The sequence below is a fragment of the Hippoglossus stenolepis genome, chromosome 2, assembly GCF_022539355.2.
Source record: "Hippoglossus stenolepis isolate QCI-W04-F060 chromosome 2, HSTE1.2, whole genome shotgun sequence".
Classification (NCBI taxonomy): domain Eukaryota; kingdom Metazoa; phylum Chordata; class Actinopteri; order Pleuronectiformes; family Pleuronectidae; genus Hippoglossus; species Hippoglossus stenolepis.
In genome coordinates, this window is record NC_061484.1 from 7,301,379 (window position 1) to 7,323,680 (window position 22,302).

The 22,302-nt window shown below is 42.1% G+C and overlaps 2 protein-coding genes across 8 annotated transcripts in view; both read right to left on the reverse strand.

The window, feature by feature from the left end:
* Positions 1 to 11,871, reverse strand: part of htt (huntingtin) — a 32,735-nt gene extending 20,864 nt beyond the window's left edge. For 4 of the 6 annotated variants that reach the window (XM_035170008.2, XM_047342154.1, XM_047342156.1 and 1 more), the window contains exons 1-18: positions 11,482 to 11,871; positions 9,291 to 9,374; positions 8,502 to 8,622; positions 8,205 to 8,264; positions 7,968 to 8,047; positions 7,574 to 7,712; positions 7,064 to 7,205; positions 6,717 to 6,895; positions 6,372 to 6,576; positions 6,065 to 6,112; positions 5,729 to 5,806; positions 5,186 to 5,589; positions 2,565 to 2,691; positions 2,359 to 2,474; positions 2,104 to 2,215; positions 1,721 to 1,858; positions 279 to 437; positions 74 to 171 (exon numbers count right to left, since the gene is read on the reverse strand). In XM_035170008.2, the coding sequence (XP_035025899.1) occupies positions 74 to 171; positions 279 to 437; positions 1,721 to 1,858; positions 2,104 to 2,215; positions 2,359 to 2,474; positions 2,565 to 2,691; positions 5,186 to 5,589; positions 5,729 to 5,806; positions 6,065 to 6,112; positions 6,372 to 6,576; positions 6,717 to 6,895; positions 7,064 to 7,205; positions 7,574 to 7,712; positions 7,968 to 8,047; positions 8,205 to 8,264; positions 8,502 to 8,622; positions 9,291 to 9,374; positions 11,482 to 11,579 (2,388 nt within the window). In that variant the 5' untranslated portion in view covers positions 11,580 to 11,871. The remainder of the gene's footprint in view (positions 1 to 73; positions 172 to 278; positions 438 to 1,720; positions 1,859 to 2,103; positions 2,216 to 2,358; positions 2,475 to 2,564; positions 2,692 to 5,185; positions 5,590 to 5,728; positions 5,807 to 6,064; positions 6,113 to 6,371; positions 6,577 to 6,716; positions 6,896 to 7,063; positions 7,206 to 7,573; positions 7,713 to 7,967; positions 8,048 to 8,204; positions 8,265 to 8,501; positions 8,623 to 9,290; positions 9,375 to 11,481) is intronic. The other 2 variants (XM_035169982.2, XM_035169972.2) reach the window with 1 other exon arrangement.
* A 929-nt stretch (positions 11,872 to 12,800) lies between these two features.
* The window catches only part of grk4 (G protein-coupled receptor kinase 4), a 48,140-nt gene continuing 38,638 nt past the window's right edge, over positions 12,801 to 22,302 (reverse strand). Inside the window, exons 10-16 of one of the 2 annotated variants that reach the window (XM_035173457.2) lie at positions 22,040 to 22,077; positions 21,311 to 21,400; positions 20,492 to 20,700; positions 18,556 to 18,693; positions 17,776 to 17,913; positions 17,255 to 17,432; positions 12,801 to 16,209 (exon numbers count right to left, since the gene is read on the reverse strand). In XM_035173457.2, coding sequence (XP_035029348.1) covers positions 17,256 to 17,432; positions 17,776 to 17,913; positions 18,556 to 18,693; positions 20,492 to 20,700; positions 21,311 to 21,400; positions 22,040 to 22,077 — 790 coding nt within the window. In that variant the 3' untranslated portion in view covers positions 12,801 to 16,209; position 17,255. The remainder of the gene's footprint in view (positions 16,210 to 17,254; positions 17,433 to 17,775; positions 17,914 to 18,555; positions 18,694 to 20,491; positions 20,701 to 21,310; positions 21,401 to 22,039; positions 22,078 to 22,302) is intronic. The other variant, XM_035173449.2, reaches the window with a different exon arrangement.

The window sequence follows — 22,302 nt, forward strand, 5'->3', positions numbered from 1 at the left end:
ACAAACATTAAAAAAGGTCAGACTCAAAACACAAAACACAGGTGATCAACACACTCAAACGGATCCGTCTTACCCTCACTGCAGAACAAGCCATCTTGCAGGTGACAGAGGACTCATCTTTGAGCGTTTTCTGGAGTAAAGGCACCAAGTCCACCAGGGACAGAGGGTTACCTGGACAGGACGACAGGTGAGAAGTGCACCATTAAACAAAATCCAGACTTTTAATTTGTCAGCAGCAAGACCAACAGGCCTGTGTAAAGAGACACACACACACTAACCTGTTGAAGTCTGCACACTGGCCAGCCAGGTGTGTATGTTGAAACGAGTTTTGATGAGTGCGGCCTGTATGATGGCTCCACAGAGGATGGCTGTGGCCCCTCGGATCTGAGGGTCCCCATGGTCAATGAGACACAGCACGTCACTGATATACTGCTGCTCTGAAAGGGGACAGAGAAAGGAATGAGGGTCAATGAAAGTGCAAAAGACAAATACAATTCATGCATTTTAACAGACAGGTACTTACATTGCAACAGAGGTAAAAAAAATAAAAACAGCCATATCTAAAGAAAATCCACATTTACAATGTCTGTTAGTGGAAGAAAGAACAAACACTATTGTATCAAAAAGTTATTTTTACCTTGAACAATTCAAAAGTGCTTCAAAACTTAATTCAGCTGTATACACATTATATTTGTAGAGCTCCATATCCACATATAAGTGTGAGAGGTTTAAATATCAATGCTCCACCAACACTGGTCTTGTCACTTAAGGCCTGATTACATGAGGGTGTACAAGCTGTGATTAATTTGCACCTCCCTCTCTCCTGCTAGTTTACTGGTTCACGGAGTGCAGTGACATCACCATGCTTCCTGTGGAGCCCCGCCCACCCTTTCCCTGTGCACGGGTATAATCAGGTAACAAGTGAAAACATCTGAAGGTGTGCTGGGCGTCCAGAAAGGTTTAATGGGTTGTTCCTTGGGCAATGGCCCGCCCCTTCACAGCATTTTCAGGGAAATCAGTTAACTAACGCAGATGGAAATAAAACCTCCTTCACAGAGGTAATAAAATCTGAAGTAAAATAATTCCACTACATCAGGTCACCCCCTCCACTTGGTGTAAGTGCCTGTTATTGGTAGAGGCAGCTGCAGATCCAAACCAAAGAGGAGTGTGAGACACAGGCAGCTGCCCTGAGGAAGAGAGGCCTTGACTGGTCAGTCTCTGAGAATGTGCTATGTTTCACTTTCCGCCTAGAAGCTGTGAATTTACAGCACACAGCAACTTAATACGATTTATTGTTGGATATCTAATGTAGAGTAGAGCAAGTTTTTTTCCGGTCCGTCACTAAAATGTTTTAGCACAGAGGGATGACTTGGGTAGTTTACTATGTTACTTTAAAGGCGCGGTCAGCCTGAAGGTCCCGTGGGACACTGTTCCAAAAATCTGGCATCTCAATGAAGTGTTGCTTCATAGTCTCTCTAACAAATTGTTGAATATCTTTATATGTAAAATTCTTGGTTGGGTACAGCCTTATCAAACACCAATAAAAACTACTCGAGTCTGAGGGATGAGCTCAACTGAAATGATGTGACTTAATACTGTGATGATTATTGCAACATTAACATTGTCCATTAAGCCTTCCCCTGAATTAGGGAGCATTGACTTAATAATGTGATTTTCTTGATAGCGACCTATTCAGGTGTCAAGCACCACAGAAACCTACCTTCTGCTGGGACGCCGTCCAGCGGCTCCAGGTAGAGGGAATTAAAGAAGGCTTCAGGATGTAGCGCTCCTGCTGCTCCCACACAGCTGACCGCCAGGGCCTTCACACTCACTCGCACCTCCTTGTCGGGGATCAGACCTAGAAAAAGAGAAAAGACATTAGTAGACGCCCAAGTGGTTATCCTTATGAACTTTTCTTATTCTAAAGATGTTGTTACTGACAGAATTTACCTAAATGGTTGTTTTTAACGTTGTTCTCTTAATTATCTGTTCTTCGTAGTAGTGGATAAATGGTTACCAGATCACCATAATGTTCAGATTCAGTTCATTTTCCTCAACCTTTAAAAAATGTAGTCATTTTAAGAGGTTTTTATTAGCGCTCACCATTCTTTTGTCCTGTCAGCAGGAAGGAAGCAGAGAGAAGCCGTACACAGTGCACCAGCGGCTCCATCCCCTGGTCTGTGTAATGTCCAATAGGACCCTTTATCCGTGATTGCTAAGAAGCAGGCAGAGGAGATTCATAATCAAAACACAGGAAATGTTGTCGTTTTGCTTCTATTAGACCTTTGTAGCGTGGACCTTATTGTCCACTGTGAAATGCTGGCATGGAGATTTTTTTGTTGTTGGGTGTGTCTCTACCTTGATGTCTGGTTCGGGTTCAGGAGGTTCATCCTTTGGTATGAAGCGGTCCACGCTGCTGTCTGAACCCTGCCGGTTGTGACCTCGGCCTTCGAAGAGATGAGGCTTGCTCAGAGCTGCACACAAACACAGAAACATTAAATCATAATCATGGAGTAATATCAGTCACCAGAGCCGTGTGTGTATGTGTATGTGTACAAACATACCCAGTGCTGACTGCAGGAATGGTTCTGTTGGTTCTTCTTGGGAGGACGGTGCTGTTCCTTCCTCTTCCTCATCCTGTAGTGTCCCGATCTGCATCCCAGAGTACTGACTCTCACTTCCGTCCAGCACCTTGTGCACAGACACAAAACAGATATCTCCAGAGTGGAACTAAACTCAACTTTGCAAATACACCGAATCTGCCTTAGTTTGAAATGCAATCACATGCAAAGGACACCTGAAGAGGTTTGAGTCACTGAGTTAGATTTGCTGGGTGAAAGACAAAGACACAGCACAACAAATGACTAGAATTGCATGTCAAACTAGTGTTCCCTAAAATAAAACTCATCATTTGAATCATGCTTGGGTCCAAACGCAATTTACACTAAATCAACTGCATACAGGAAGAAGCACAGGCTCGACAACTTCAATTGTGGTTGCCACAATCTGCCAGAGGAAGAGCAAGCTTTTGATCCAAACTATCTCTAAAATGAATGTCCCCTAGATTAGTCAAGTATTACTTTTAACATCAACCACGAAAAGTGCACATGATTTTTAGGTAATTTGCATGAACTTTTACAGCAAACTAGTTGGGTGATAAAAGGCTTTATCTACAAAGTACTCATGAGGAATTTATTTTTTTATTTTTTTCTGTCCATGTATGACTCCAGCTGGAACAAAAGCCCGTCACAGCCTCTAGAAAGGGAAAGGGAAACACATTTAAGGAACATATGGTCTCCATGCTCCTATTTTTGAACTTGGTGGAAAGCCAGTAACAGAGGATATCAGGGTTGCTTGTTTTTACAAAGAACTTTCAGAGGCTTGTTATTTTTGAAGGAAAATCACTGGACACAAGGGGAGTATGTTGTCAATGTAGTAAAGAGGGGGAAGAAGAAATAATCAAGGCTAATTCTGTGCATGGGTTCAGACGAACAAACGAACGGAAGGTGAAAGAATGAAGAAAGCCAAAAGTTTCCAGACAAGCAAGCCCCTCCCACTCGTTTTCACGGTGTCCAATTGGCTGACCTTTTCACTAGTGCTAGAGGAGGAAGTGGCATAGAAAGAGGAGGAGGAGGAGAAAGAGAACGAAGATGACGAAGAGGAAGCAGTGTAGACAGAGGAGTCGCTGTCTGTGCTGTCGGGACCCTCCGTGGAAGTTGGCGAGGGTGGGGACGGCTCGATCACCCGTGGCAATGGAGTGCGCGACTGCGGCGGAGTGAGGAGAAGGATAAAGGAGAGGGGGGGCAAGATCATAGGGGTGGAATTGTTAGAAAGGACAATCTGACAACATGATGTCTCCAGACGACAACAGGTTCACATGACCTGCCTCACAACAACTCAATGGATTCCAGCTGCAGGGTGAGCAGTCACATTTTGTCCAATGCGTTATGATGAGAAGAACATTTTATAACATAATCTTTATGTGACATTTGAGATTCATGTTTCACTTCATTAAATACCAAAAACCTCATTTCAAACACGGCTGTCAATCACTTTCCAGTGTGTTAAGTGCTATAGCGATCCTCTGGGACAAGGCCACAAATAGAATGAGGAGATGTCCATAGTTAAAATTCTAACATACATTTTACCATTTCAGTTTTCACACACACACACACACACACACACACACACACACACACACACACACACACACACACACACACACACACACACACACACACACACACACACACACACACACACACACACACACACACACACACACACACACACACACACTTTTATAAAGCAAGATCCTGTGTCTTGCCTGAAATAAAGAAAGTCTATGCTAATAGAAAAAATAATTGAATTTTTCAATCAAATATAATATGTGTTTTTTTGAGCTTCGGTGAAAACGACACGTATTTAATGAGTGACATGGTTGAACCCAGTCATTCATTAAGGTGCTCATGTACAAGAGGAAAAACAGTTCAATAATCAACACCTGGAAACACCGTTAACAAAACAGTCTTCACTGAGGTTTGATTAGTTTCAAGTTTGTATTTACCATCTCAGCCCTCAACACCACCATGAACCAAATCCGTTCATACTGAACTGCACAAAGTGAAGCCATTGGCTGTCTGGGACTTCAAGTGGTCTAGCAGAGATGGAGAAAATCTCGGAATCAAGAGCAGACAGACTCTTAGCTGGCTACAAATATTAATGTGCAAAATTGGGATATTTCACAAAGGGCGGGTTGTTAAGTATTGACTCAATCTCACCGAAACCTTTGTTCATGCCACAATCGCTGTCTATCTTTCCTTCATTTTTAGGTTCATGTTATAATAAGTAACATTGCATTAATATTTGAAGAAAGGTTAAATTTTAATGTGTTTGCTTCAGGGTTTGCATAAAACTGCAGCTGTTGTGACAAACAGAAATAATAATGAAATTTATGAATTATGCTACATTTCACTTTATAGAATTAGGATTCAAAGAATGGATATTAACTGGGTGTTTGGACATTGAAGAATCCAAGGTGATGACAGTATTTGAGTTTTTCTTATTCCAGGGAAGAACGCTGTCCTCTGTATTTTACATTTAACAAAAATAAGGTGCTGTATGTTCAAGCTGTTTTCCTTAAACTCATTAGATCTCACTCAGATGCCCGTACAGTCATACTGACCAGTTCTGCTACGTCTGAGGGAGTGACAGCTGAGTCCGGTCCCTCTGTGGTGGTCTGGGATGAGTCGCTGGGTGGGAATGAGCGATCGTTAGTGCTTAGCAGATTCCCACCCTCTCCTAGGGGGCCTCCCTCTGGGGTGGCGTTTTCTGGCGTGGTGTAGTCAGCCGTCTCTGGAGTGATGTTGGCCCCACCACTGGAGCTACGACTCAGCATTTCCTCCTCATTGTCATTGGGTGACTCTGGCGTGTCTGACGCAGATGTACCGCCACCGCCTCCGCCCTGCTCCGAGGAGGCACTGAGGTCCACGGAGTCGCCAGGCTGCAGGGTATGCTGGGAGGAGCGGGGTTGCTCAGTGATGATGTCAACCTGGGCTGCAGAGGAGCTCTCTGCACCAACGACTGACGCTGTGAGTAAAGATATAGACAATAACACTTTTTACTGCATTGGGGCATTACCATCTTGTTTAAACAGTGAATTAAAGCTGGTCAGAGCGCTACATTTATCACACACTATGCATTCTGCCTCCAGGTTGATGTATCTCACCTGTAAAGACACCAGCAGTCACTTCTGTCCTCTCAGGGTCGTCCTCCAAACCATCCTCCTCTCCTGACAGCATCTTACCTGAAAACAGCAGGTGTCACAAAAACGAACAGTCAAACACCAGATGGAGATAAGGAAAACCTGAGGGTGGGCAATTTACTTCAGACCGAGCACATTCATAACAGAAACCAGCAACTTTCTCATAGTATATCATTAATCATACATATTAAAGTTATTTTGATGATTTGCAGTAAGTGACCAAAAGTTAAATTTGCCCAAGCCCTGATTTGAACCTCAGTAAGAAGGGCGAGGTGAGCAGGAGATAAATAGACTAGTCACCTCTCGGTTTCCTGAGAAGGAGTGGACTGCAGGAAGACCCTCCCCCTGCTGCAGATGGCAGGAAAACAGGAAGTAGAAACGGGAGGTGAGGAAGAGAAAAGCAGCAAAAGCTCAGAGAGACTCATAGGAAACAATTAGTTTAAGAGGATAGGGAGTGAGTTAGCAAAGCAAACCCAAAGCCACAAAGACAGACCAAAGCAGAAACTAGAAAAGGTTGGTTCGACGAATATCCTGACAAAGTTAACATGGGTTAATGAATTAACTACTGCAGGGCCCTAGTACAAGAGGGATTAACTGATGTGTTTACCAATGAGCTCCAGGATGCTGCCAGAGCGTGCACGGCTCTCTGTGTCCTGGCGAAACACAGTGGCATGCTGAATGCTGCCAGCGGTGATGAGCATGTGCAGAAGCTCTGGCGGGGGTGTCCTGAACATCTGCTGCAGCAGCTCCAGAGCAGCTGTGACCACGTTGTGATCCCAGTGCTGCGTGTAGTGTAGCGTCAGCTCGTACACCTTGAGAGACACACACACACACACACACACACACACACACACACACACACACACACACACACACACACAGAGAAAAGTGAGCCAAAACTTTATCAGGACTTTTACATCTCTCTCACACACACACACACTCTTTTCCTTACCTGTAGCAGCTGCTCAGGTGTTGGCTGTACATCTGCCTCCTTCCTCGTGACTCCAAAGCTTCCTTTGAGGCTGGTGGTATTGACTTGCTGCTGCAGCAGAGGCATCAGGTAGCGAAGAGTTAGCAGCACCCCAAGGATTAAGTGGGTGGGGTGCTCCTCATCCACTGGAACCAACAGTCCTGGAAAAAGACAGAAGGTGAGGGAGTGTCTTTCTTTGTCAAATGTGAATATGTGTTGCCTTGAACCTGTAACTAAAAGCAGTCTGATACTAAACTAGCTCCTAAATGTCATTTATTGACTGCTTGTTTCAGCTGTCAAATAAGTGTGTGGGTCTCTGTGTGTCCTACCCAGCAGCACATTAAGGAGCCAGGTGTAAAAGTAGCTGGTGCGCCTGGAGTGTTGGCACACGCTGACAGCTGAACTTGCTGCAGTCCGTCTGATGGTCGGTGAGCTGGACTTCAGGCTGGCCACAAATGCTTTTAGCAGCAACTGGAACAGATGTGGTTAGACTACAATGAAAACATGCACATAAACAAACATAGGAGAGTGACATAGAATGTGATTATTCCCGACGAGATAAGGACTCTGACCAACTGCGACAAAATGAGGACCTTGTACCTAAAAGCGGGGCTACTTCTGTCGCATGAACATGATTTTGTTTTGAAAAAAACTGTTAACTGAACTGTGAATGTTCTAAAACTTTTGACCTGTAGTATAAACTATGTCAAGCATGTGATAGGCTGAAGGAAGCAGGAAACATGAAAAGAAACACTAGTTTCCTCAACACAAAATTTGAAACAGTTATCTGAGCCTAAATGTAATGTCCACTCCACACTGTTTCCACTTTGTGTTGATACCTTGATCTCGCCATCATTGGCAAAGTGTCCAAGAGCTGACATAATCTTGGGCATTGCTGCAGCCAGAGTCTCCTGCACCGACTCCTCCTGCCGCTTAGTGATTCTGGTGAGGCACGGCAACAGGTTGACCAGGTAGGGTCTGCACCACAAGTAGGAGATGGGGGCAACACAGTGAGATTAGTACAGGGCATTGCATCGCTTCCTTTAAGCAAGTGATTCTGAGACGTGCAATGTCAAATAATAAAACACATTTGATTTTAATAACCTGGCACAGACATTTGAATGAGTTCAGATGTTTAGATGTACACCAAAATTTGCTGCGCCTTTGGTAGGATATGGTTAAATATGGTTGTCATGTGAACAAGGTAAAAAAAAACTAATTTCAGGTATTTACCTGCATTTCTGTGGTCTGATGAGGTGGGCAAGCTCAGCAAACCTCCACAGAGCTGCTCTCAGACTCCGAGAGGCACCGTTCTACAGAGGCACACAAACAATAATCAACATCACCACCATCACATTAACACCATTTAAAACAATCTTAGCAATATTCTTTAAAAAACAATATCAATAAAATAGGTTTAACACTTCACATGGATCATTAGTCTGACTCACAACAGACATATCTCATCACCTTTTTTATTTCTTTGTACAGCTCAAGCTGCAGTCTGGGCAGGTTGGAGTCCATCAGTGCCTTAAGAGAAATAGAAACACACACTGTGAACAACATGAATGATTCAGCAAAGAAAACGTATTTAAAATGATCATCAACACAAATCAAGGGATGAGTCATTATTTCCTAGGTCTACCATGTCCATAGTGTTTACCAGCTAGACATTAACTCGTAATATATTGGCTGTTCTATTATTTTTAAGGAAACATGAAGGCTGTTGAAGGGAGCCTGCCAGAGAGTTCATTGGTTCCTGCTCACTTTGATGATTTTGTTCAGGCACTCGTCGGCTACCATTCGGACATCTGATTCGCTGTCATCGCTGCAGAGCAGGAACATCTCCATGGCGATGCCCAGCAGTTTCTGAAACTCTGGAGACGTTCTGCTCCCAGGACCATAGAGAACAAAAGTCAGGCAAATGTCATTATATATAACGGACATTGCTTGTGTATGTCAATAACTCGACTCTCAACTGTTCACAAATGAAGCACCCAAATGAACATGCCCACACCAGCAACATTCTTCCACTCAGATGTGTTTTGGTCAAACATTTTTCGCACGCGCGCGCGCACACACACACACACACACACACACACAGCTTAGTAATATTCTCCATTATACCTGGGAGACTAAAGTAGTAATAAACTTGACATAATTGAAAGAGTTTTAGATGGAAACTTATTGATTATAGTAACATCTAGCCATACCCTCCCCTTCCAAGCATGTAGAAGAACCTACACTACAGTGACGTCCAGGTAACGTAACAACGGGAAAGTCCCTCTCTAGAGCCGGTGTTTGGTTTGTCTGTTCTGGGCTAATGTAGAAACATGGCAGACTCCATGGAAAAGAAACAGCTCCAGATTTCGATATAAAGGGCTCATTCTCATGTAATGAAAACACAATGATTCTTAATTACAGGTGATTATGCACTCATGAAAACATAATTATGAATATTATATTTAAGTTCTACTGATAAGAGCCTAAATCATGTACACTGAACCTTTAAACGTCAGGGGAAAAAAAGATTTTAATTAAACTAACAAGGCCTACCTCAGAGACTGAGCCACAATGTTTTCACATATTGTCAGACAATGGGTCACCCTGTCCTTCTTTGTAGTAGCCTGTTCCTTTTTCCTGTGAAAGAAGAAAGATGGAGAGCATGAGGAGAAGCAACAGAAAGCAAGAGGGAGTAAAAGAAAGAGAGGGACGGTTTGGAGAAAATAATCGTGTTCGCAGACAAAGTCAGTGCCTTCATGCAAGTCCAGAGCCAGAAATCTTCCATCTCTAGATGGGATCTTAATTTAATCTCTTGCTAATAGCCAAACAGCACAATGACTGGAATACTAAATACAAGAAGTCAGTGCCACTCCATAAAACATTGCAACATTGATTACTTTAACTAAAGAGATCTCCAGAATCACTGTGTAGAGTTAAAATCAACAGTGTCCTCTGATAAAATAACAGAAATGTCCATTTCAAGTGCTTTGAAGCTACTCCATATCTAATCATAAAGCTCATATTTAAGTGAAATAGCAGCAGCATGACTCATGTAAGAGCCTGTGGAATGTAATGTTGGCTAAAGGGTTTTTTAAGATTGCTGTGTCGATTGAGCACCAAAATCCATGGTTATGACATCATTGCATCATCTAACAGTAAATGCACGCACCAAACATAGTATATAATATGTGGCATACATAGTACTGCAAAAGATGTAGAGTGTAAGGATCAATGCTAGGGACAGATTTAAAGGAGCTGCTGTTCCACTTTGTTTCATGTGCAAATAAACAGCAATTATTATCAGTCATTACATAATTAATCAAGTAACCTGAGCTCCTTATAGAAACCCTCTGAACAGCCTACATACAAACAACAATAAAAGACGCTGATGACTTCATACGGATGAACCTGACCTGCCACTGTACTGATCTCATGTGACCCGAACATGTCAGATGAATAAACTTTCGTCGGACTTCATCACGACTTGCTGCCCTGTTGCATTGACAAAGGAATGGTAATCTTATAAAGAGCCAGGCAGCTGCAGCTTTGGCACCACAGCTGCTTTCCCCCGACAGCAGAAGCTCAGCACGTGATGGGAGAGACCTGCTTTCCTCTAAGATAATTCCTTGTAGATCAAAACACCTTCTGGATAATCGCCTTCAACTGTTGTGTAGAATAGAGGGTGATACCAATTTCATACAACAAGATAGATAACATACTTGAATAAATGTATGACATTAATAATACCTCAATCAATTAGTTATACAAATCAAAAAGGGGAAAATTGACAGAGTAAGTATTGCTGAGAACAGATAGAATTATTTTAGGGACCTCTGGACAGAGATGAGCCTGATGAACTTGTGCCACGGAAAATTCATATTCATAACACGACAGATCCCTATGACACCATGCAATTTCTCTCTATTCATATTAGAATAATATTTATATTACCTTGCATTATAATATTTATTACTTTTACTGATGTCCATTTTTTGACTGTCCCCTGTTTGGACATTTCCCTTTGTGGGACTAAAAGGATTGGACTGTGTCTTACTTTCTGATAAAAGTGAACTATACATTTGAAGAGATGGTGCTGTCATTACTGAAAGAGGCTGGCATGTGAATGACACGCTTCGTTTCCTGAGCAGGAGCATAACAATAACAAGGCACACAGGCCTGACTGTTGCAGAACCACTTGCTCCATTGATCAGGATGGAGTATATGACGTGAGTCCGGGTGCATCAAAAGGGCAATGAATGCAGCATTTCTACTACCTGCCTTCTTCTGCAGCATTACATGCAAAATGTGACGATCGCTTTGCTTACGCGTCTTTTCAAACAGCCGAGGTTAACTTATGAAACAGATCTGAACTGATCGTTTGGTCCTTGACTCCTTTTGCAGGTGCGTGGGTATAGATTTGCGTAGCCTCGATGTAAGCTATCATTCAGCTGCTGTGATCCTCCGAACCTGTGTAGTTAACACGTAAGGTGAATACCGAGGGTCGGAGCCTCGTCGTCTGTAGCTACAGTGTCTAGCAAGAAGCTATTATACCAAGAGATACCTAAATAGCAGCTGCGACTCTGGTTCCCAGCTTGTTAGCGTAGCTAGCTTCATGCTAACTCCTAAATCGTGTGTAGCTGAGGGCTGCTACCGTTAGCTAGCGAGCTAAGCTTCCCCGTCCAGCCCAGCGGCGGCTAGCTCGCTCGCTTGCTACGCGACCCCCGTTAGACTAAAATCCACTCACTGCCTCTGGACGAGCTCCTCGGCGGTCGGTGGTCCCTGCTGCTGCTGAAAGGACTTCAGGGACTCGAAGGCCTTCATCAGTTTCTCCATGGTGGCCATTTTAGCAATCAACAACTAAAGCAGACTGGCTAATATTTACTATGGGAGCTAACGGGCACAGAGGGGACAGGTTAGCCGCACGGAGCGAGCACAGCGGGGCGTGGAGCGGCCAGAGCGCTAACACTGCTCGCGACAGCTACCGCCGGCTCTCCGCTTCCTCTCCGGGCACACAGTCTCTTATTCCTTCACGCTGTTATTCCCGAATGAGCGAAAGGTTTGTCGCTGACGATCCATCTTCGGTGCAGCGTCGCGTTCCCCCGACAAATCTCACCGGGAAGTGGAGTGTGTGACAGCTTGCATAGAGGGGTGGGGTTCAGCCTCAACGGCCAATTAGGATGCGGTTTTTACCCTGAGTGACTTGGGGGAACACCAATGGTTGTCTGTGACACTTTTTCACCCTGTTGTTATTGTTGCTGTCACGAGACCCTGAAATCCAGATTTGTACAAAAAGAGATTTGTGCAACACTGATATTGTAGCAGGGAGATCAGTGGTGACAGGGAGGAGGCGACAAGGGAATGAGCTCAAAGAGGACGGAGATCTAACTTTATCTGACTCATCCACATGTTCATTTACACTAAAGTGTATTGTTACCACCATTCAGACTCAGTGGGAGTGGCAGAGGATGAATGAAGACAACAGTCAATTATAAAGAAATCTATAACTCCAACAGGTCATCAAATCTTATTTAATGTGTATAGTAAGTAGTAGTTGGAGCTTGAATGAAGTCCTACCTGCAGCAGCTATCTTCTACTGCAGGGGTCCCCAATACCCCCATGATTCCTAAAGGATATTGATATGAAATAAATCAACTACATGCACATCTCACAATATTCGTTGTATATGTTGTAAATTGACCTTAATGCAACTGATGCTGTCACTTATTTGTCATGATCACGTTTAGTCAGTGGGGTTGAAGACATGTTACATGCATAGCTTTAAAAACAATTTATTTAATTGTTAGTAAAAAATTATGGCTAAAATGTTTGTTTATTGTTTTTTACTGTTTTTAAACCGTATGTGTTGTTCTGCAAGCCTTTCTCTGTGTCTCGCGACACCCCAGGGGGTCCTGACACTTTTCAGGAGACACTGCTCTAATGCAATCAGTGCAGTTGCATATTGTGGCTTGGACACGACACAGGTCATAGCAGCATGAAACTATTTTTCGTGTCTAGTCCAATTTATTCGCAGCAAACCACAAAATTAAATATGACACAAGTAAGTCAAGACAAAAGTTTTTTTTTATACAAATGGCAGTGTATTATTTCATAATTACAAATGTCAGATATGGTACAACAACCAGTGATACAACTTGTACAAGAATTAACAATGACTGCAGTGGTTGAACGACATGACTGTACAGATACAAAAAAAGAAGAAAAGAAAAATCAAGAAGTCCCAGGCCCAGTCTGAACACCACTAATGCATTTTCCCATTGCTTCCTTCCTTCCTTGAAAAAAAAAAAAATCACTTCACTGACACATCTGGACAAAATCCTGGAGAATTTCCAGAATTGTATCGGTGGTTATCCCTAAACTAGACTCAGGTGACATCAAGGAACTGAGGATCTCTCACTTCTAACCGGTGCTAGCGCGCATCATCCCAGTTTGTAGGGAGACGCACTCGCCATCAGCGCCTTGGAGGAAGGCAGGAGAGCAGGAATGCTTGTTGTGTATTCAAACTGGGCTAATTCAGCTGGTCACCATGCCATTTATAAGGTTGTTCTCAGATACCAGTGAGATATGTTGGCACTAGAAGGTCATAATTTACATATATAAGGAACCTGAAGTATTACAAACCAATACATGCTTGAGTAATAAAACATATGTATTTTTTTTAAAACAGGCATTAAAATGCACTTAGTGCGGACATTCAAAACTGTTGAACTGTTGAAATTCCTTTATGTGAAGGGATTTCTCTTAGAGCGGACGGAAGGATAAAGAGGTTGAAAAAAGATGGGATGTCAGAAATTAACTCTAATAATTGGCACATAGAATAAAGGCTGTCAGTCTTTCTTTAGTAAATTCTTCAGCAAACGAAACAAGTTTGATTTACTCAAATGTCGCTTTTGGTATCATTGGCAAAAAAAGTTAAAGACACTTCCTATATAATCATTGTCAAAACACACCATAGTGCAATGAAACGGAAAAGAACTCAACTTTACTGCTGTATGGGTGGTATGACAGTAAAGTTACTCCAAACAATGACAGAGGCATGGCAGGCAAACACATTTGTTTCCCTGTGAGTGTGTGTGTGTGTGTGTGTGTGTTAGAGCTTAGTTACATGTTAGAAATACATCATTTACAAGGTTTTTGAGGCTAAAGAGCTAAAAGGCTAAAATCTACACTGGCAAGAGAAATCAGCTTTAAAATGTGCCTGAGAGCAACAACAAAAAAATAAAGACACTAAAGAAACTCAAGTAACGAAAGCCAGCAACAGCTAGATGCACGCGTTCGATTCCTGATTTTGATAATGGAGTGTGCAACAAGGGGAGGGGAAACCAAAATTACTAAATCGGCAAACCGCAGACTCTCCAAACAGACGGGGAACTCTATGCGTACCATTTCAACTGCAGGTCATCTCAAATGTTAGAAATGTGTTCAACTGACATTCAAACCCCTAAATGATTTTGAAATGTTGTGCTGACAAAAAAAGGCAGACATTGCTTTTTTTTGTGGAGAAAAAAAATAGAATCAGATTATGAATGAATCCTTAATGTAACTCAATTCTTACAGCACACGGCTAATTTACTTCAATGCATTAGACTGACCAAAAGCTGCATTAGCATACAGTGTAATATACACACACAAAGCTAACATGTCCAGATTGGATATTCACAGCATTAAAACAGGTGATGGGGAGTATACAGCATCTTTCTCATGAAGCAAAATGGCATCAGAAATGCAAGTGAGAGCAGAAAAATGAATCCTGTGTATAACATGATCGGGAAATGTACAGAACATGTATTTGTTCATGATTGGTTAAACTGAAAGGAAACCAAACTAAATGCATAAATATTGTAGCAGTGAAAGTGGTCAAGTGTTTCTCCTGGTCTACTCTCATACAAGCAACTTTCTGATGTCGTTCCTCTGAGAGAACAACATCCAGGACTTCAAAGCAAAAATCAAAGATGGCCACGGGTACGACGAACTGATTTTATCATTATCACAAACACGGCTGAAGCCACTGGATGTTACTAGCGTTCTACCAGCAGGATAAGAGGCCAAAAGGGATCGAGCTATCTACGATCAACAGGCAGAGGCCAAAGCAGGCTGCGTCTCGACTCTGTGCAGAGGCTAATAGCTGCTGACAGCTGGATCATTGGAAGTCAGTTTGATGCATCAGCAATTTGTTTTCTCGATGATGCTGCAGGTCAGATCTAATACAGTGGCATCATTGTCCTCATCCCCAGCTGTCCCCCATATGTTCCAAGTCATTCTCCAGTCAATCACTCATAGGCTTTCTAGTGTACAAAAAAAATATGGGAAGCAAATTACTAAGAAGTTTCAAGTGAAAGCATTTCCGCTCTGCACGGAGCAATGACACAGAAAAGCTAGGTAGTATGACAAAAGCATGAAAAGGGTGGGGGGTAAATATAAGTCACCGAAACATGTTCAGCCTGAGTGAGCAATGTAACAGACGTTTACTCAGCAGCTGCGCTCCCAAAGGAAACACTGCGCATCTGAGCAGTTTGCATCCCTGGAAAGGTTTTTGGAGAGGTCCAGGAATGATAATCAGGCCGTGTGTCACGCAAACTGACCTCCATAATATGTCCTTTGTATTTGTAAGGATACTTAATGTTGCGCATGCTGACGAAAAAGTTGTCAGACAGAAATCCACCGTCTCTGCTAGAATGGAGCCGGTCCAGGCCACTAGCTGATGCTTTACCACGCAGGCCGTCCATTCCACCACAAACTGCCTAACTGGACTGAGGGAAGGATCTTAGACTCCCAATGAAAAATGTGGAGAGCTGGGAAATATATGGGAAGGTTTAAGCAGCATGGCCTCAACACAGCAACCTAAGACTGGATTCATTTAGATCTACGCCCACTCAGATCTACCTGAGCCTCGATGGGTTGAGAGGCTAAAGGTTAGTTCGGGATGGGGGTGGATCTGATGTGCTAACAACACGTCACGTTGGCCAAATCAATGACAAACATACAGCACATATAAAAACAAAAAAGGCCTTATGCTACATCGAGAAAAAAACAAAACAACAACTGGTACTGTGCTTCTTAAAAAACTCCCCAATACACATTATCCATACTCATTCCAAAAGGAAAGTAAAAAAAAAAAAAAAAATGTAATGTATGCATTCAAGTGGTACTTTTATGGCTTTTTGTACAATACAACCTTTAGTGAAAATATACATCTAGACATAAATTCAAGTACAAATGTACAAAATCTTTAAACTCATACTTTTTTCTTTAATTATAATACACTTTTAATACAGCTCATAAATACAGGTCAACATTCACTGAGTTCCTAAGATTTGCGCTCGGTTGGAGTTTGTGGTGAAGTTCAGCGGCGAGGGAGGGGCGGGGTGGGGCTAACCGGCGGGTTGAAGGGAGTGGTTTAAAGTCGCGAGGGCTCTCCGGTCTCGTCGTCACTGTAACTGCTCTTAAAACAGACCTGGGGAGAACCAAAAGGTCAGAATATATCACTAGTATCAGCAACTCTCACCATTTCGCCATCTCGCATGTGAAAAAATGATGCCATGATCTCTAGAAACGGCGTCTGTGACTTGACCACATTACGTAATTCTGTGGTGTCCAGCACTCAGACACACAACTCCGAGCAAGTTAGAAGACAACATAAGGCATGAAATGGAAGATTCTTCTATTATTGCACTTCCTTTATAATAGAAATATCAAATAAAACAATAAAAAATGTAAATGCGTCGTCTGTTTAAATGTGCTTCTGTACTAACCATTGCTTGATTGACACCGTCTGATTTTATAGTGTGGAGGGACATATTGACAGCTCAGAAGCTGTGATTAGATAGTATTTAGCTACTTCCTAGCTATGAGGGTGGTTTTAAAATGAAATATCGAAGCTCATCTTGAACACATTTAAGACTCTAAGTAAAATGAACTGGTAATCAAGCTGGCAACTTAACGCTAACTGTCATGTTATTGCACTACACTTTGGAACAATCTGCCAGAAGAGATTAGACTGGCAGAATCCGTTACCGATTTATCTTTCTGCTTAAGACACATCTTTATAAAAAAAGCTTTTATTACATGATGTCTATGACTGTTATTATTTGTATCCTCATTATTTTTATTTATTTACTCTGTTTGTGCATTTCATATGGGTTTTGGAAAGCACTGTGTTACTCGTATTGAAAAATGCTATACAAATAAAGTTACATTTATTATAAATGGCAAGTCTTCCCACAACTCTAAACCAGTACAATCAAAGAAATATTTCCTATGTTTGACCCCTAAAACAAAGTACAAAATACAGGAAGGGACGTGCAGAGGGATAAGCAAAGGACTGAAAATTTCCAATTGAGAAAAAAAAAAAGGGAGGCCTTATTCCAACTAACACAAATGGACTGGAAACAACTATTTAACATTCGAATTTCTCTGGGGTTGAGGAGTAATCTTTTCACATGTGGAGTTTGGACAAGGCCTCGGAAAAAAAGGGAGGAAAGAAGTAAGAGAGGAAGTACCTTAGCCCCCACCCCCTCGAACAGTTGCCGGAGCACTAGCACTTGCCTCTCTTCTGAACAGGCGGTAGAAGAAGCCTCTCTTTGGTGGAGGGTTGGGCCGGTTTATGTCTAGGTCTGAGCACAGGGTCCCATCCGTCTCGTAGATATTGATTTCTTTAAAGCACTCCATCTCGATCATCTGCAAAAGATAAGAGGTCCAGTTATGCAGCCTGATACTTTTCACACTCAGATTTTAATTCTACAACAGACATGTTAGTAAGCATTGGGTGGGTTTGTTTATCAGCAACCTTCTTTGCAGAAAACCTTCAGTATCCATCTTATTTACACATGTAGGATGTAAATCAACACCTCCGCACTCCACCGACTTTACTCATTCACAATTAACTATTAATGAGCATCAACGACAATTTATCCTCCTACACTGATATATGTATCACTATGACACCACCGGTGTTGTTCTGCGTTATGTCTGCTGTGAGACTGAACAATGACATCATCGGAGAGGCCTGGGTGTGCAGTACCTCATTCTGCCACGGGATGGAGACACTGCCTGTGACAAACTTGTGGTAGAAGTCGTCATCTGTGGGGTCAAGGTTCACGCCTTTGACAGTGGAAAACTGCTCAATGTCCAGGACGTCTTTACAGTACACGGCCCGAGGCTGAATGAGAGAATGAGACGTGATAGAATTAGAAAGAGGGAGATAGACAGATTCATAAAAATTGTTAAATGCGTAAGTATTTTTGAATGAAAGGGGGAAAAAAGGATATTTGACCAACATGTAAATCTTCACACAACTGAGGACCCTGTGTTGCTACTGACGTCAGTGTGGTTCTACTGACCTGAATAACCCAAAATAGAATTGCAGATAACACTATCTACTTTCAGCTATTGATTTAACCTCTGGGGTCATTCACTCTCCCTCACCGAGTCTATTTATGACACTGAAACTGTGAGGACTCTCTCTATGAACAGCTTTGTTATGCTAGTCACAAGTGCAGCACGAAAGCTAGCGGTTATTTTTGTTGAACTACATCCATTTGTGATGTCTGCAATAATTGGTTCTATCAGCCAGTTTGGGATTTCATACAACACGGAAATTATACGACCGCACCTCATCACCCCCTCTGGCTTCCCTGATCACTGGTCTTATACTGGAAGTGTTTGTTTACTTGTGACAATGGTATTTCCTGTATGCTGATTCACAGCTCAACGAGGTTTCAGGCTACAAGCTGTGAATTGAGCCTGTATGTACAGTGCAGTGCATGCTGGGAGCTTGTGTGTGTGTGAGAGTAGTTCTTACATCTGGGCTGAAGGGAGGGTCCAGCATGTTCGCCTCCAGCCGTTTGAAGTTGATGTTTCTGAAGATCGGGTGCTGCTTGACCTCTATGGCCCCGTGACCCAGACAACCGAGGCGCTCCTTGGGTTCCTTGACCAGGAGCTGATGCATAGGAGGATGAGGAAGAGTAAATAGATTAAATTCTCTAAAGATGTGTGTGTGCCCAAATGTCTCTGGCAGATATATTATAGCTAAATGTGATTCTAATTTCTCATTTGGAATACCATAAAACTATTAAAGCCCTTTTCTCCAACGACAAATCACACACTCATGGAGGTGATGTTGGACAACTCATGAGAGATTTATGACCAGTTTCTCCAGTACATCATATACTTAACACACATGGACGTAGTTTGCAGGTAATCCTCTGGATTTAATGTGTCTGATCCTACATAATCTAATGAAGACCAATACAAGACCATAAATAATGCAACACTATGATGGATGGAGTTCGAGTTCGTCTCTATAAGAGCTTCTCAATAATATTACCAGCACACCACCCACAGGACAGCAGGCTTATAAAGTGGATCAGTGGATACTCTCACTGGCCCTTTCGTCATCTAAAAGCTGAGGGCTTTCACTGACACATATCCTCTCACTTTCTTCAGCACATCTCTTATTTTCCACTTTGTTTCCGGTTGTCCTTGTGCAATCCCTGCTTAATTTACACCAGGGTTCAAAGCAGACTCTTACTTTCCAATCCTGACGACTTAGATCACTTTATTCTGGGCTGCGGTAAGAGCCACCGCTCTCTGGCCTTCTTTATTATCTTACTCCCATTCTCGCAGAAACCTCTCTTCTCCCCGCTCCCTCCACCACTGCTCTTCTCCCCGGGGGAACCTTTGAATCTGCTTGAACCTCGGGTCAGAATGTTCCACCGCATCACACAAATAAACGTCCCATCCCCTCCTGCTCTGAAGCATAGCAGCTCAGTGGCTCCCTCTTGGATCACAGAGTTAGTGACATTGTATAGGACAGAGGAGGTGAAAGAGAGATGGAGTTGTAATAAACCTTTGTTTTCCTTAAATTTGCACTAATCGATATTTTACCTTAACTTTGAAATGTTATGCGTGTGTGAAATGTTCTTGTGGTTTTGTATAATGGCAGCCCAGCACTGTGATCCCATTAGCTCTACAGAGTATTTTAACCTCTTTCAGCCCCACTGTTTGAGTTTTTCAGTTTCTGATTTTAGCATTTCAACTTTTAAAAGATCATATTTATAATATTTTTCAGAGTGGAGGAACTAGGAATCCCAAAAACCATTGCGAACCTACAAGCTGGCCCTCACTAACACTACACTCCAGTATATGATCTGATTTTTACCCCTTTGGACTCTTTGGACACAGCATGTGAATAAAACACAATGTTATAAAACACAAACATGTTTTTCTTAAAATGTGGTTGATATTATAAAGGACAAAATTATGGCTGATAATGAAAATCTCTATCCAGAAAATGAATGGGAGTTTTACTTCCAGAACCACGCTGTTTAGCTCTATATGTCTTTGTTGAGTTTATAGTTTGTTCCACTGCCCTCAAGTGGCCAAAAACATTGTATAAAAGGTTTAAACTACATTTAATTGGGAATAGTACCCTTCTGAGTAGGCTTTTTCCTATAAGAATTGAAACAATAAGCCAAAGGAACAGGAAAAGTGGGTGTAGCAAAAATGGACTGGTGGCTATTGGCTTGAAGGCTATGATATGTGATGAAGAAGACATTTAGAAAACATCTGAACTAATAAAAACATCAGATATGACACAATATAACGAAGAGCCTTTTCAGTATTCTTTTCTGAAAGTTGCCACTTATGTTTTAATGTTCTTTCCTTCCTTTGCCCTTTTTTCCCCATTCATCACCTAATCCCACATTCATCCAGCACTTCTATCCTCTCACGCTCACCTGTCTACAGATGTCCTTCGCCTCCTCTGAGAACTTATCAGAGTACTCCTCCTGGTCCTCGCGCACTCGCCTGTCCACCTCCTCCCGCTTGACGCGCTCCTTGCGCTTGCGGAAGGGAGACTGGCCCTGGATCATCTCAAAGATCAGGCAGCCCAGCCCCCACCAGTCCGGGCTGAAGTTGTAGCTCTCGTTCTGGATCACCTCAGGAGCTGAGGGAGTAAAAAGTTGTGTACAGATGAGTTATAGTGCTCATGTGGTGTCAGAATAATTGGAAAAAGAAGTTCTCAACTGGGAAAATTCACAAACGTCACAATTCATCAACTTTTTAGTACTGGAGTTGCAGAATTGCTGACGTCATCACGTATAAACCAATTAACATAATTTTGCACTAAACTCTAAATAACAGCTCTTCAATTGAACTTGTTGAATGTTACACTTTGGTCACTTGCAAACTGCATGTCCATCTCTCACTCTTTTAGCCATGACAGACGTTTTTACTGTTAATGTGCATTGTGTTGTTTAAAGTTCCAAACACATAAATACAACACAGAGTGTCCATGTTTTTTTCCCAAATTCCAACTTCAAAGCACATGATCACACCGACTTCAGAACAATGACTTCCCAACTCGGGAAATGGGACATTCCGAGGAGCACATGAATGCACGGTTGGCAAAGGATTGGTTGTATTGAGGTAAAAAGAATGAAATGAGGTAGAAGAGGGTATCAGAGAGATACTTGAGCAAAACCTGATTTAATAAAGTGACCATGAGTGCTAATGCTCGCTTTCAACTTTTATAAAGTTTTTTATTTTATTCTTACCCATGTATCCAACAGTCCCCACTCTCCCTCGTATCGTCTCTGCTTCAGGGATCTGAACAGCAAGGCCCAGGTCGGAAATCCGAATGTGTCCTAAACAAGAACCACAGATTCACTACCAAACTGAGATGGTGGTGTTGTGCATATTTCAATAATCACTTACACTTGTTTAAGTGATGTACAGAGAAATATATTTAGATTTCTGGGACATCCACTGTTCTGAGAAACCACTAATAAGTAGCAAAGGTCGAAGCAGAAGTGCCCTGACAACAATCATGTTATGCTAAAATTAATATATACACACATACACATACATACATACATAAATACATACATATATTTGTATATATAAGTGGTTAAGACAGAGAATAAGAAGAGTAAGCGTTTCAGACCAACACAGAGGAGATTCCTCTATTTCCAGATAAGACCGTGTCACAGAGAAGAGATAATACAGGAGAATGAGTCAGAGGAGAGAGCGTGATGTGAGAAACTTGAGGAGAGGACTATTCGAGAGCGATGGGGAGACACTCTGCTGTGGTGCGTGCACATTACAAATTGGGCTCCTTACAAACTGTTCACTTGTTTTGGACATTGTGAGCTATGTGTTATGAGTTACATCAAATAAACAGTGGAAAACAAATAATATTCCCAAGCCAAGAAGTTTGCCCACATATTGGCTCACTCCACTCTGGTCTTAACTAAACAAGAGGGAAAAAAAGAATTGGGACGTACCACGATCATCCAGAAGGATATTTTCAGGTTTCAAATCCCTGCCAGAAAAGAAGGGCACATTAGTGAGTGATACATATGACATAATGCATGTTCAAAAAGAGAGAACGATACATATTTGTACTCTTCATTAGCGTGTCTTTTTGTTGACCTTTCGTTGTCTTTTAGTGCCTGTGTGCTTTCTGTTCTTTTACAGTCTCTCATTAGATTAGATTATTAAATAGATTAGATAATAATATTTATCTTAATTTTCTTTATTTGTGACC